Genomic DNA, 15,720 nt, shown 5'->3' on the forward strand with positions numbered 1-15,720 from the left:
CATTTAAAAGGGTATAACAACCCCTTTCAAACCAGGGGCCACTTGACCCAGAAGAATGCAGTCACCAAATAATCTCTAGTGGTGATGTATGGAGAATATTATAGAGCAGCTATCTCTCGCTCTGATTTTAATTAGACTGGTATGAGACCCCATCCATGAAAGAAGCAATTACCCTCTTTTAAATGAGTTACAGCCCCCTCTAATTTTCACCGTGGTAATGGTGATCACCTGTCTCAAGTACACACCCATGCAGTGTTTGATAAGGGGGGCACTATTAGAGCCTCTATCCCCTGAGGTAGAGATCGCCTTTATTTGCACACACCCATGTGCTGATCTCAGAGCGTACTTAGCCCAATGACAGATACGCCCACTCGTACGTAATTATTAATAGCTGCAACTCAAAAGATCTGCCAAAGAAATACATCACTGGGAACACATTAAAAGGGCAGAAAATCACAGTACACTGTCCCATTCATTTTTTTCACTCACTCTGTCACACACAATCCCAGTGCACTGAACTGAAAAAAAAGAGAGCGTTACCTCTAAAATCTGCCTTCCATATGTTTTGATTTGCTTGAGCTCAAGACCTTGAATTTTTCTAGGATTACAGTATTTCTTCAAAAAGGGATCTTTAGGCTTCGCCTACAGCAAAAAGACAAAATACAATGTAATATTGTAATGAAGATCTAAGGAAGAGAATAATAAACAGAAATACAAAGGGTGAAGGTACCAAAATATATACATGAAAAAAAGAATAACATTTACTATAAACATTATAGAACTAAATCACATCTGTAGAAAATAAAATGAGTAGGTATCAATTGACCTCTGAAGATGTAGCCAATAGCGCTACGAAACGCGTCAGAATACACCCCCTGCCATTCAGTTTCAATTACTTGTTTGCTAAACGGCTAAATAGCTGATCAGCTGCATGTGGTTTATCTTCTGCAGCAGCTGTGGATCAAGTTTGTGTTGTCAGCAAGTCTATGTAAATGGTTGTTTTTATTCATTTCTGATACGTTTTTTATGTGGTTTTATATACTTTATGGTCGTATGTGACCTTCCTGCTTTTGTGAACTTTTTACCGACATTTGTATATAATTACATGTCTGAATAAATATCCTTTGTATATAGTAGTCCCTGCCCCTTTTTTACCTAAGGTTTTATTTATATATATATATATATATATATATATATATATATATATATATATATATATATATATATATATATATATATATATATATATATATACACACACACACACACATATATATACACACATATATAGATACACACATATATATATATATATATACACACATATATATATATATATACACACACATATATAAATATGCAAACTAGCCACTGTAGAAACTGATTACAGAGAGCGGAGAGTCTACAGATGGCTTTATGGGAAGGAAGATAGACCCCATTACACACGTAGGAGACGCTTTAATAATACAAATATTGCAGACACTGTGGATAGCAGTGGGGGTGAAACATCAGAAGGGGACACTGAGACAGTTAATACTGGTGAGAATACTGGACACCCTTTAGGCGGGATAAGTACCAGGTCTGCCAAAAAACCTCCGCTCCCAGGAAAACAAAGCAATCGAGACCCCACACAAGGAGGGGAGGATACAAAGAAAAAAGGGATAAAAAAGAGGTAGATATTATCTACAATTTGAGTGATAGACCCCTTAGCCTGGATGAGAGAAAATTGCTGAATAGGGGTTTGTCCTTTGTTCCTACGCCCACCCTGGATAAGTTTCAGATGTGTGTTGATACATATAAGCTACAGAGACAACTTAAAATTAAAGATTTTTTTAAAAACAAGGAACAGCCCCCGTTCAGCAATTTCAAAACCAAGAGTAAATTTGACCCAGTTAACAACAATCCCTCTATCCGCAGTTTCTCACGCATGATCAGCGACACGTGTGAGCAAGCCAAAGTGGAAAAAATATTTCCTAACCTTACGAAAGGTGAAAGAATGGCTCTTAAAAATCTAAAGGATGATCACACGATCATCATAAATGCTGCGGACAAGGGGGGATCAATTGTTGTACAAAACTACTCTGATTACAGAGAGGAGGCATATAGACAATTGACTGACAGTAGGGTGTATTGTAAACTAAGGGGAAATCCAACAAATGGTTTTAAGAAGGAACTGGACTATATTTTGAAGTGTGGGTTTGAATCAGACATGATTAAAGAAAATGAGTTTGAATTTATGACTACACCATACCCAGTAACACCAGTACTATACTTGTTGCCGAAAGTGCATAAGACACTGACAAAGCCCCCTGGCAGACCTATTGTGTCTGCCCGGGATTCTTTGTGCTCAAATGTGGCCATTTTTATAGACCATCACTTGCAACCAGTTGTTAAAGAAACTTACTCTTTTATACTAGATTCTCCATCCCTTATCAGGAAGTTACTGAATTGGCAATCCTTAAGTCCAGGTGACTTATTAGTCACTATGGACGTTGACAGCCTGTATACCGCCATCCCTCATGGTGGCGGGATACAGGCTGTTAGATCAATATTGAGCAGTTCATTGGCATATGCGGGACCACCCATTGAGTTCCTATTAGAACTTCTTAACTTTTGTTTGGAGAAGAATTTCTTCAAATTTGAGAAAGATTATTTTTTACAAGTATCAGGGACTGCAATGGGTTCAAACATGGCTCCCGCATATGCCAATCTATATATGGCTTGGTATGAGACCAATATAATGCAAATTCTTGAGATAGACTGCATCAAGCTATATGTAAGATACATTGATGATGTATTTCTAGTGTGGCGAGGGTCAGAGGAATCACTGAAGAAATGGGTTGATACTCTGAATAACATTGACTCTACCATTCGTTTTAAGTACTCCTGTGATTGTAGAAGTATACCATTTTTGGATTTAAATATTACAATTTACAATGATGATGAGGGTTATAAATTTTCAACCTCATTATACTCAAAGCCCACTGACAAAAACTCCTTGTTGCTGTCCACAAGTTACCATCCGGGACATCAAAAAAGAGGTGTTGTCTCCTCTCAGCTTACGCGAGTGGTCCGCAATAATACACTACCGGAGACAAGGAGAATCCAAGAGGAAGAAATGGTCAATAAATTGGAACAACGAGGCTATGGACGAAAATTGATCAAAAAGGTACACACTGAATTGGTGCAACAAGATCAAAAGTCACTACTTCTGCCTCAGGGTGTGAAGAAGAATGTGGAAGATGTGAGTGACAACATCAATTTTATAACAACGTTCAACCCCATATCTAAGACTCTATCAGAGTCGGTAAAGAAGAATTGGGAAATCATGAGTTCTGACAAGACCTTACCTTTTACACGTACAAAAGCACCACGGATGGTATACAAAAGAGCACCCAATTTAAAGGATATTTTGGTCCACAACGACCCGGTAAAGTGTTACGAAAAGGGGACATGGTTGGATACAAAAAGGAAACTGGGATGCTACAGATGTGGTGACTGCACTACGTGTAATAGCATGCTGACTGGTATGCACTTCCATCATCCACACACTGGGAGGAAGTACAAGATTCTGCATAGGCTGTCATGCCTTAGTACCTACGTGATCTATGTACTGATGTGTCCGTGTTCCCTGATGTATGTGGGGAAAACATCGACCACCTTTCGTGAGAGGATGGCGAATCATCGCCATGCGATCAGGCAAGCGATTGAGAAACGTGAGTCTGATCAACCTGTGGCTCGACATTTTATCCAGGCAGGACACACAGCTGCAAGTCTAAGGACCATACTCATAGATCATGTGCCGCCCTTACGAAGAGGGGGAGATAGAAATACCAAACTCCTCCAGGTGGAAACCTCCTGGATCTACCGATTGGATACAGTAGCACCAAAAGGACTAAATGTACAACTTGATTTTAATGTTTTCCTTTAATGGGAAGTCTAGGATTGTTTGATCCAGGTCATTTCTATTATAAGGGACTGTATTACCCATTTGTATAGAGTGGATGGAATAAGGACATTTGTAAATCAAAGAAGCTCCATGATACAGTGTACTGTTGCGGACCAAAAAGTTCTTTCTCCATTAGGGATGAATGTTATTATGATAAGTTTCCCACCAACCAAGTAATTCCACTGCCATACCGTTTTTAACAATCAAATATAGAATAGTCATTATGTAAGTACAAACAAGCTTGAGATGAAGTTAATGGATATATAGTTGACAAAATAAACTGGGTATTAGGTTCACTGTGTAAATAGGAAATATTAAGGGTTTTATCTTGTGCTTTTACAGCACTTTTTTAACAAATAGACGGGATAGATAAGGTTTTTTTGTAATACACGTTTATTCGTCAGTCCGATGCTATCGGAGTTGCTGGCCCCTGACATGCGCATATTTGGGTGTACTACGTGTTGATATATGTCAACACGCAGGTGGAGCTATGTTAATTAGCCACGCGGCAGAGAAGGAGCAGTGACACGCGCAAGGGGGAGCGGCCTCCATGGCACCGGAAGTGACGTGAGCACATACGGGGGTTTATAGGTAAGCGGTTAGGAATAGTTTGTTAGGAGCCTTTTGGGACAAAAGAATTTTGGCAAATACCCATTGAAAAAGACACCAATAGGTGTCGAAACGTTTGGGAATGCTGTAATACAACTCTTGTGAATAATAAATAAATATTGACGAAAAGACCGGAGAGTGAAGCGTTTTCTTCCTTGGGGTTGAACGTAAATCTACACACATATATAGATATATATATATATATATATATATATATATATATATATATATATATATAGATATATATACACACATATATATATACACACATATATAGATATATATATATATATATATATATATATATATATATATATATATATATATCTTCTCCAAAAAGCAGGCAACTCACTGGTCTTTGTAGTAAAACTTAGAATTTATTATGTCAGTTTAAAAAACAAACGTTTCGGCACTGCATTGTGCCTTTGTCAATGTTATACAGAAAAGTACAAGGACAGAGTGCACCCTAGTACCCCGGATCAGTGAACAAACATTTAAAAACAACCCCCTTAAATAGAAGGAGACAACATTACCCCACTACGACTTTGCCGCCAAAGCATTTGCATGTTCATCCAATTAGCTAGACGATACGTCACGCTGGCACGCTAGCCGTGCCTAGCGTGATGACGCATAGCACGGCGTTGTTATGACAACGTCCCAAGCGTTGCATCAGTATACAAGTCAAATAATAGGAGATCACCAGGAGACAGTCTGCGCATGTTCAGAACCAACCGTATTCATGAAGCGCATCGGTTGCTCTAGGCAACCAGTATAAACCTGTCAACCTGGCGGATGAAAACCGCTCTAGGTGTCTCATATTATGTGGCTAAGGCGGGTACTCAAGGAATATTAGATCTTATCAGCCTAGCAAATCGCACAACTCACATGATAAAAATCTATCCAATAAGAATACATGCAAATGTAAATATGTTATGCTACTGAAATGCAAGTCTGCAAGATGTATAATACTTAATTGTCTAAGAATTATATGCAACAACGTGTGTTAAAAAGTATATGTACAGAAAAGAATATTAATAGATTTAAATATACATCAAGCCCATGGAGTACGGTAGTAACCATAACAGTGAGGTGTTCACTAGCTCAAGCCAGATGGACATAGGCATCGATTTCAATAGAAAGGGCTGAAATCCAAAGTGGTATTGAGTCCTTTTGGGGTCATAGTTCCCAACTTATGAATCCACCTGCTCTCGCATTGGAGTAATTTTTTACCCCTGTCACCACCCCTTGGATTTGGTGGGACATGGTCAATCAACATTGATCTAATGCTTGACACTGGATGTTTGTAGTTTGCACAGTGGCGTGCCACCGGTTGGTCCGAGTCACCATCCTCAGTGCTTCCCGTATGGCATGGCGATGGTTTGCCATCCTGTCGCGGAAGGAAGTTATTGTTTTACCGATGTAGATGAGGGAACACGGACAGGACAACATGTAGATCACATAGGTGCTGGTGCAGCTGAGGCGATGGTTTATTTTAAACCTTTGGTTCTTATGGGGGTGTTGGAAAGACTCCCCTTTACACATGCTGTTGCACGTTGTACAGCTCCCACAAGGGAAGCAACCTTTTTTGGATGTCTTGAGCCATGTTTCCTTTTTGTAGTGGTTAACAGGATCTGCTTTAACCAAGATGTCCCTCAGGTTCCTTGCTCTGCGATAGACCACCGTTGGAGCGTTCAACTTCTGAAACGGTAACATGGGGTCTGTCCCCACCACTGGCCAATGGCGACGTGCTGCATTGGCTAGGCGGTCACAACCAGGTGTGTATGTGGTGATCAGGTTCAGTTGTTCAGACTGTTCCCTTTTAGGAACCCTGGTGTCCTGTAAAGTGTCCGTGCATAGCAATTTCTCCTGTATCTCACAGATGTCAGTCATGGGATAACCCCTTTTGTTCAATTTCAAGCCCATTTCTTTAACTTGGGTAACCTGTGAACACCTTTCACTGTTGTTTCTCAGTGCTCTAGTGAGCTGGGAGGTGAGAATACCCTTTTTCTGGTGTCCCGGGTGAAAGCTGCTGGCATGCAACAAAGAGTTGCGATCTGTGGGCTTAGAGTACAATTTAGTACCAAATCGACAGCCATCAGCATCACTCATCTTGAACAAATTGAGATCCAGAAAATTAACATTATCTAAGCTGTATTCCAGCTTAAAACGAATAGGGCTAGCCATGAGGTTCAAATGTGACACCCACCCACGCAAAGACACTTCATCGCCTCTCCATATCAAGAGAACATCATCGATGTAGCGTGTGTAAAAAGTCACCAATGGATGTTCAAAAGGCTTCATGAGCTCCTGTTCATACCATGACATGTAAATATTTGCGTAAGTGGGTGCCACATTGGACCCCATGGCTGTGCCGGCTATCTGGAGGTAATAGCAGTCCTCAAATTTAAAATAATTCTTCTCCAGGCAAATAGTCAATAATTCACACAAGAACTCAATAGGGGGACCACTGTAATGAATATTGTTAGTCACCATGGACCTGACCGCCTCGACCCCCCCAACGTGGGGGATCACCGTGTAGAGGCTATCTACGTCCATGGTGACCAGGATGTCATCCTGTCTAAGATCAACAAAATCAGTGAGTCTCCTCAGCAGGCAAGGCGAATCTTGTAAATAAGCCTTTGTGTTTTTGACAATATCCTGTAGGAAAGAGTCAACAAAAATGGCAATGTTGGTTAATACCGAGCCCCGGGCAGACACAATGGGTCTGCCTGGGGGGTTCACTAAAGTTTTGTGAACCTTAGGCAGTAGATATAGTACAGGGACTATAGGGTGTTCAGTGGTTAGAAACAGCAATTCTTTTTCAGTAATGAAACCAGCCTCCAAGCTACATTGTAGAAAAATATCAATTGCCTTTTTATATATTTGTGTTGGATTCCCTCTCAATTTGACATAGGTTTCAGTGTCAGCCAGTTGTCTTAAGGCTTCACTGCGGTAGTCAGTATAATCAAGAACCACAATGGAACCACCCTTATCTGCAGGACGCACAATGACTGTTCTATCCTTGCTCAACTCATTCAGTGCTTGCCTTTCAGCAGTGCTGAGATTAGGGTAGGGAGCAATCTGAGATTCATCATTGATATTGTGAGTGAGTAACCTCGTATAGTTCCTAATAGAGGGGTGGGTATTTGGTGGTTCAAAAGCTGACTTTTTCTTATGTAGATCAGGTGAATAAGCCTGTTCTCTGAAGTGGTCCTTAAGCTTGAGTTGTCGTTGAAACCTATGGATATCGACCAATCTCTCAAAAGGATCAGTGTGGGGAGTTGGGACAAAGGATAAGCCATGATTCAATAACGAAATCTCAGCCACACTGAGTGGTCTACTGCTGAGATTAAAAACAATATCTATTTCTTTCTCACTTGTTTTTGCTTTGCACTTGTGACCTCCCCTACGGGTCTTGAATTTCCTTGGCCTTTTTTCGCCATATGTTGTATTGGAGGTTTTAGGGTGGACCTTGTAGCTACCCCTAAAAAAGGTTGTTGGCTATTCTCAGTGGGCCCTTCATTATCTTTAGTTGTTTCACTTTCAGAGGAATCCCCTCCGCTACTGTCCACAATACTTAAGGTATTCTTGGATCTGTAATTTCTGCGACGTCTGAACGGCACTTCATCTTTGCCATATAACCACTTGTACACCCGCCTTTCCCTGTAGTCATTTTCCACACTATTAACCTTTTTATTTTTGAAAGCAATTAAATCATTACGGTATTTATTAACCAAACCATCTAATTTGTTGACCCAGTCCTGGCTAGTGTCACTGTTTAAAATGTGGAGACTCTGCGTCTTTATGGTGTCCAATTCAGATTTAATCTTGACCTCTAGTCTGGTGACCTCCTCTATAACTAAGAGAATGAGGTCATATGAACATTTGTTCAAAATTGAACACCATCTTTTGCAGAACTCCACATTTTGTCTCCCAAGGGTAGGTATGTTTTTCACCCTGAACCCCCTGGGTATAAATTTCTTCCTAAAATAGCCTGATAAGAACACTGCATGTAAGTGATAGTCAACCTCCTTCCTGCGCAAATTGAGTAATTTGTGGTATATATTAATAGGTGTCTCACCTCCCAGCTCACAAGTTTCATCTGAGACCAGAATCCTGTCTGCATCATCGTCAGTGAATGCTAGGGGATCTGTATTGAAGTCCTCCTCATTGTATGCTGTATCCTAAAAGGGAACAGTCTGAACAACTGAACCTGATCACCACATACACACCTGGTTGTGACCGCCTAGCCAATGCAGCACGTCGCCATTGGCCAGTGGTGGGGACAGACCCCATGTTACCGTTTCAGAAGTTGAACGCTCCAACGGTGGTCTATCGCAGAGCAAGGAACCTGAGGGACATCTTGGTTAAAGCAGATCCTGTTAACCACTACAAAAAGGAAACATGGCTCAAGACATCCAAAAAAGGTTGCTTCCCTTGTGGGAGCTGTACAACGTGCAACAGCATGTGTAAAGGGGAGTCTTTCCAACACCCCCATAAGAACCAAAGGTTTAAAATAAACCATCGCCTCAGCTGCACCAGCACCTATGTGATCTACATGTTGTCCTGTCCGTGTTCCCTCATCTACATCGGTAAAACAATAACTTCCTTCCGCGACAGGATGGCAAACCATCGCCATGCCATACGGGAAGCACTGAAAGATGGTGACTCGGACCAACCGGTGGCACGCCACTGTGCAAACTACAAACATCCAGTGTCAAGCATTAGATCAATGTTGATTGACCATGTCCCACCAAATCCAAGGGGTGGTGACAGGGGTAAAAAATTACTCCAATGCGAGAGCAGGTGGATTCATAAGTTGGGAACTATGACCCCAAAAGGACTCAATACCACTTTGGATTTCAGCCCTTTCTATTGAAATCGATGCCTATGTCCATCTGGCTTGAGCTAGTGAACACCTCACTGTTATGGTTACTACCGTACTCCATGGGCTTGATGTATATTTAAATCTATTAATATTCTTTTCTGTACATATACTTTTTAACACACGTTGTTGCATATAATTCTTAGACAATTAAGTATTATACATCTTGCAGACTTGCATTTCAGTAGCATAACATATTTACATTTGCATGTATTCTTATTGGATAGATTTTTATCATGTGAGTTGTGCGATTTGCTAGGCTGATAAGATCTAATATTCCTTGAGTACCCGCCTTAGCCACATAATATGAGACACCTAGAGCGGTTTTCATCCGCCAGGTTGACAGGTTTATACTGGTTGCCTAGAGCAACCGATGCGCTTCATGAATACGGTTGGTTCTGAACATGCGCAGACTGTCTCCTGGTGATCTCCTATTATTTGACTTGTATACTGATGCAACGCTTGGGACGTTGTCATAACAACGCCGTGCTATGCGTCATCACGCTAGGCACGGCTAGCGTGCCAGCGTGACGTATCGTCTAGCTAATTGGATGAACATGCAAATGCTTTGGCGGCAAAGTCGTAGTGGGGTAATGTTGTCTCCTTCTATTTAAGGGGGTTGTTTTTAAATGTTTGTTCACTGATCCGGGGTACTAGGGTGCACTCTGTCCTTGTACTTTTCTGTATAACATTGACAAAGGCACAATGCAGTGCCGAAACGTTTGTTTTTTAAACTGACATAATAAATTCTAAGTTTTACTACAAAGACCAGTGAGTTGCCTGCTTTTTGGAGAAGATTGTTATGTTTGTAGCAGAGCACCGTGGCATTACTTCAGTAAGATTGTGCTATCCTATCTAGGACTTTGTGTATATATATATATATATATATATATATATATATATACACACACACACATATATATATATATACACACACACATATATATATATATATATATATATATATATATATAGATAGAGAGATAGAGAGATAGAGAGATAGATAGATAGATAGATAGATAGATAGATAGATAGATAGATAGATATAGATATACATATACACACATCTATATAAATAAATCAGTCAATTATTTGATCCTTTCCATAGCTGGAAAGTTATAATTGGGATTAAAGGGACATAAACATATAAAAAGAATATTTCTGCACTGTTACTTGCATTTAATTGTGTTTAAAGGGACATGAAACCCAACTTTTTTTTTCATGATTCAGATAGAGCATACAAATTTTAAAAAAAAAAAACTTTCCAGTTTACTTCTATTATCACATTTGCTTCAATCTCTTGTTATTCTTTATTGAAGAGATACTAGGTAGGTGGCATGCACGTCTGTGGAACTACATGACAGGAAGTAGTGCTCCTGCTAATGTATAACATTGTTGCAAAACTGCTGCCATATAGTACTGCAGGCACATGCACACTCCTGAACTTACCTTCCTGCTTTTCAACAAAGGATAACAAGAAAACAAAATATTATAAAAGACGTATATTGAAAAGTTATTTAAAACTGCATGCTCTATCTGAATCATGAAAGAAAGATTTTGGGTTTTATGTCCCTTAAAGCAATGTAAAAAGACTATAACATAGTTAACAGCTCCACACATCTGATGAACCAATGACAAATGTTGGTAGCCACCAATCACCAGTTACTTCCAGTAGTGCATTGCTGCTGCAGAGCGTACGTACGTACATATATCAAGCATACTAAGAGAACAAAGTAAATTTGAGGATAAAACAAAATGTATGCTTACCTGATAAATTTCTTTCTTTGCGGGCATGGAGAGTCCACAAAACATTCTAATTACTAGTGGTATATTCACTCCTGGCCAGCAGGAGGAGGCAAAGAGCACCCCAGTAGAGCTGTTAAGTATCACTTCCCTTACCCATAACCCCCAGACTTTCAGCTGAAGGGAAACAGAAAATGAAGATAAAACAAGGGTATAGTGCCTGAGGACTAGACAAAAAAACTGCTGTCTTAATTTGAATAAGGGCGGGTCGTGGACTCTCCATACCCGGAAAGAAATACATTTATCAGGTAAGCATAAATTGTGTTTTCTTTTCTATGGCATGGAGAGTCCACAAAACATTCTAATTACTAATTGGAACTAATACCCAAGCTAGAGGACACAGAATGAATAGGGAGGGAGTACAAAACAGGCGGACCTAAACTGAAGGTAGCACCGCTTAAAGAACCTTTCTCCCAAAAGAAGCCTTAGCGGAGGCAAAAGTATCAAATTTGTAGAATTTGGATAAAAGTATGAATAGAGGACCAAGTGGCAGACTTACAGATTTGCTCCATAGAAACTTCATTTTTGAAAGCCCATGAAGATGAAACAGCTCTAGTGGAATGAGCCGTAATTCTCTCAGGAGGCTGCTGTCCAGCTGTCTCATAAGCTAAGCGGATAACACTGCTCAACCACAGAGAAAGAGTGGTAGAAGTGGTCTTCTGACCCCTACACTTACCAGAGAAAAAAAAAAAAAAAAAGGGGGCAGAAGTCTGCTGAAAATCTTTAGTTGCTTGAAGGTAAAATTTAAGAGCATGAACAACATCCAAGTTATGCAAAAGACGTTCCTTCTGGGAAGGAGGATTAGGACAAAAAGAAGGAACAACAATTCCTGATTAATATTGCGATCCAACACTACCTTAGGGAGAAACCCCAGCTTAGTACGACCGCCTTATCAGCATGAAAAATAAGGTAAGGGGAATCACACTTCAGAGCCCAAAGTTCAGAAATTTTGTTATCAGAAGAAATAGCAAGAAGAAACAAAACCTTCCAAGATAGTAATGTAATACTAACAGAATGAATCGGCTCAAACGGAGCGTGCTACAAAACTGTAAGAACAAGGTTAAGACTCCAAGGAGGAGCAACAGATTTAAACACAGGCCTGATTCTGATTAAGGCTTGAACAAAAGACTGAACATCTGGCAGAATTGCCAGACATTTATGCAGAAGAATAAACAGAGCAGAAAGCTGACCCTTCAAAGTACTGACTGACATCTCCATCTCCAGGCCCTCCTGAAGAAAAGCCAAAATTTGAGGAACCCTTACTTTGTTCCAAGAAAAAACTTTTGAATCACACCAATGAAGGTATATACACCATACCCTATGGTAAATTCTGTGAGTAACCGGTTTACGAGCCTGAAGCATAGTATCTATGACTTTCTCAGAGAAGCCACATCTAGCCAAACTCAGACGTTCAATCACTAAGCAGTCAGCTTCAGAGAAACCAAATTTGGATGAAGAAAGGGACCCTGAAGTAGAAGGTCTTTCTGAAAGGTAACCTCAACGGCGGAAGAAATGACAGTCACCAGATCCGCGAACCAGATACTGCGAGGCCATGCAGGAGCTATTAGAATCACAGAAGCTCTCTCCTGTTTGATGCAAGCAATTACTCGTGGAAGCAACGCAAACTGAGGAAACAGGTATGCTAGTTTGAAGCTCCAAGGAACCTCTACAGCATCTATCAGAACGGCTTGAGGATCACTTGACTTTGAATCGTAATTTGGAAGCTTGGCGTTTTCATGAGATGCCATCGGATCCAACTCCGGAACCCCCCACCTGAGAGTTATCATTGTAAAAACCTCTGGGTGGAGAACCCACTCTCCGGGATGACGTCCGTCAGAAAAATATTCATGGACAGGGAATCTATGATTGTTCCCAAGAAACAAACCCTTGTATCTGGAACAAGGGAACTTCTCCTAGATTCACTTTCCACCCATGTAAACTAGACAACATCTTGGTATGAGATCTTGCTAGATGAAAAGATGGCGCTTGAACTAGAATGTTGTCTAGATAAGGCCCCACAGCAATACCCTGGGACCTCACTACTGCCAAAAGGAAGGGCAAGAAACTGGAAATGTTTGTCCTGGAAGGCAAACCTTAGATACTAGTAATGATCCCTGTGAATATGAACATGAAGATACGCGTCCTTTAGATCTATTTTCATCATGAATTGACCCTTTTGGACCAAAGGAATAATAGAACGGATGGTCTCCATCTTGAAGGGCGGAACCCTGAGGAATTGATTGAGACACTTTAGGTCCATAATGGGACGAAGCGTGCCCTCCTTCTTGGGAACTACAAATAGATTTGAATAGAATCCTAGACCCTGTTCCTCTAGAGGAACTGGAACAATCACTCCCAGGAGGCCTCTCTTTATCTGATTCGCAGATAACCTTGACAGGTTGAACCTGCCCCTGGGAGGACAAGATTTGAATCCTATTCTGTAACCGTGGGATACTATATCTATGGCTCAAGGATCTAGAACACTGCATATCCAATCCTGCTGAAAAAAAGAAAGCCTGCCCCCCACTTGATCCACTACAGGAATGGGGGGGCCCCTTCATGTTGATTTAGAATCAACGGAAGGCTTCTTAGCTTGCTTCCCCCTATTCCAAGGCTGACTGGACCTCCAAGAAGACTTGTATTGATCCTACTTGGAAGAGGAAGACTTCTGTCCCTTAAAGTTACGAACGGAACAAAAATTAGAATTCTGGCGACACTTAGGTCTATTCTTTTTATACTGAGGTAGGAAAGAACCCTTTCCACCTGTAATGTCAGAAATAATTTCTGCCAGACCTGGTCCAAAAAAGGTTTTACCCTTATAAGGCAGAGATAAAAGCTTGGACTTGGATGAAACATCTGCAGACCAAGATATTAAACAGAGAGCTCTGCAAGCTAAAACAGTAAAACCAGAAATCTTAGCACCCAACCTAAGAACTTGCATGTTGGCATCACAAATAAAGGTATTGGCTAGCTTGAGAGCATGGATCCTGTCTTGGATCTCCTCTACAGTACTCTCTTCTAGGATAAGATTAGATAAATCATTGAACTAATAAGATGCTGCCCCCGCAACTGTAGCAATACTAGCAACAAGTTGCCACTGTAATCCCATATGAATGTACATCATCTTCAAAAAAGCCTCAAGCTTCTTATCCATGGGATCCTTGAAAGAACAACTATCTTCAATAGGACTAGTAGTTCTCTTAGCTAGAGTAGAGATAGCTCCCTCTACCTTGGGCACTGTGCGCCATGAGTCACGAATAGAGTTAGCAACAGGAAACATGAATGGGAAAAAAGGAATCCCTGGTTTATCCCATTCCTGAGTTATTATATCTGCCATACGGTCTGGAACTGGAAATACTTCCACAGATGAGTGTACAGCATATACCCTATTAAGCTTACTAGACCTCTTTGGATTCTCCGCAACAGATTCGGATTCATCCAAAGTAGCAAGAACCTCATTCAAAATAACTCAAAGGTGTTCTAACTTAAATCTGAAATTAATCTCCTCTGAGTCTGCAGATTTTGTCACTACAGTATCAGAATCTGACAATTCCCCCTCAGAAGCCACTGAAGAATCATCCTCATCAGATAATTGAGACAAACTGACTAACGCAGCTTTAGCTGAGTCAGCCATAATAACATTAACATGTTTAGATTTTATCTTACATTTACCAGAAACCTTCGGAAAAGCTGATAAAGCTGCAGAAACAAAAGAAGTAATCTGTGCAGCGAAATCCCCAGGTAAAAAAACACCCCCAGGAGGTTGAGAGGAATTGCAGGGCACTGCATGTGAAGCTTGGGAAGAATGAGGGGAAAGGTGAGGTAGCTAGGGTAACACTATCCTGAGAGACAGGAGGCTCAGGGAGAGACATCTTATCTTTAAACTTTAAAGTTTTATTTAAACATAAAGAGCAAACCTGTACAGGAGGAATTATCTTAGCCTCCAAACACAATAAGAATTTTTCAAATGAATCAACTTCAGTATTAGTGTCCATAATTGGGTATCAATTCACAATTAACAAAACAAAAACAAAAATTAAATGCCAAATTAAGTTTATTTATATGAAGCAATAAAACATAAATAAGCACTTAAAACCCTCAGTTCTGCTGAGGTCTTACCCCTCCAGAAGTTATCCCACTAGCACAGAAAACCTGACACACCCAGTAGCAAAAAAAACACCTCCCTGTTACCGGAACAGCCCAAATCCACATGCCACTGTAGATAGAAGAAAATGCAACCTTCACACTCGCTGTGGCAAACTCTGACCTGAACAGTGAGCCAAAAACCGGAAGTGCCAAGGAGCGGTCACATTAAAAAAAAAACACTTTTTTTTTAAAATTGCGCCAAACAAATACGGCATGAAAATCAACAGCAGCACAGCTGAAAAGTGATTGCATTAAGTAAGAAGTAAAACAAACACCTGTCAAACACTCTCCCATCTGAGCCCCCAATAAAAAATTATGCCTCTTTTCA

General features: G+C 40.4%; 1 protein-coding gene across 5 annotated transcripts in view; it reads right to left on the minus strand.

Moving 5' to 3' along the window:
* The window catches only part of PXK (PX domain containing serine/threonine kinase like), a 274,909-nt gene that overhangs the window by 110,939 nt on the left and 148,250 nt on the right, over positions 1-15,720 (minus strand). For all 5 annotated transcript variants that reach the window (XM_053720959.1, XM_053720958.1, XM_053720962.1 and 2 more), the window contains exon 9: positions 541-642. In XM_053720959.1, the coding sequence (XP_053576934.1) occupies positions 541-642 (102 nt within the window). The remainder of the gene's footprint in view (positions 1-540; positions 643-15,720) is intronic.

Source organism: Bombina bombina, chromosome 7 (assembly GCF_027579735.1).
Source record: "Bombina bombina isolate aBomBom1 chromosome 7, aBomBom1.pri, whole genome shotgun sequence".
In the NCBI taxonomy this organism is placed as follows: domain Eukaryota; kingdom Metazoa; phylum Chordata; class Amphibia; order Anura; family Bombinatoridae; genus Bombina; species Bombina bombina.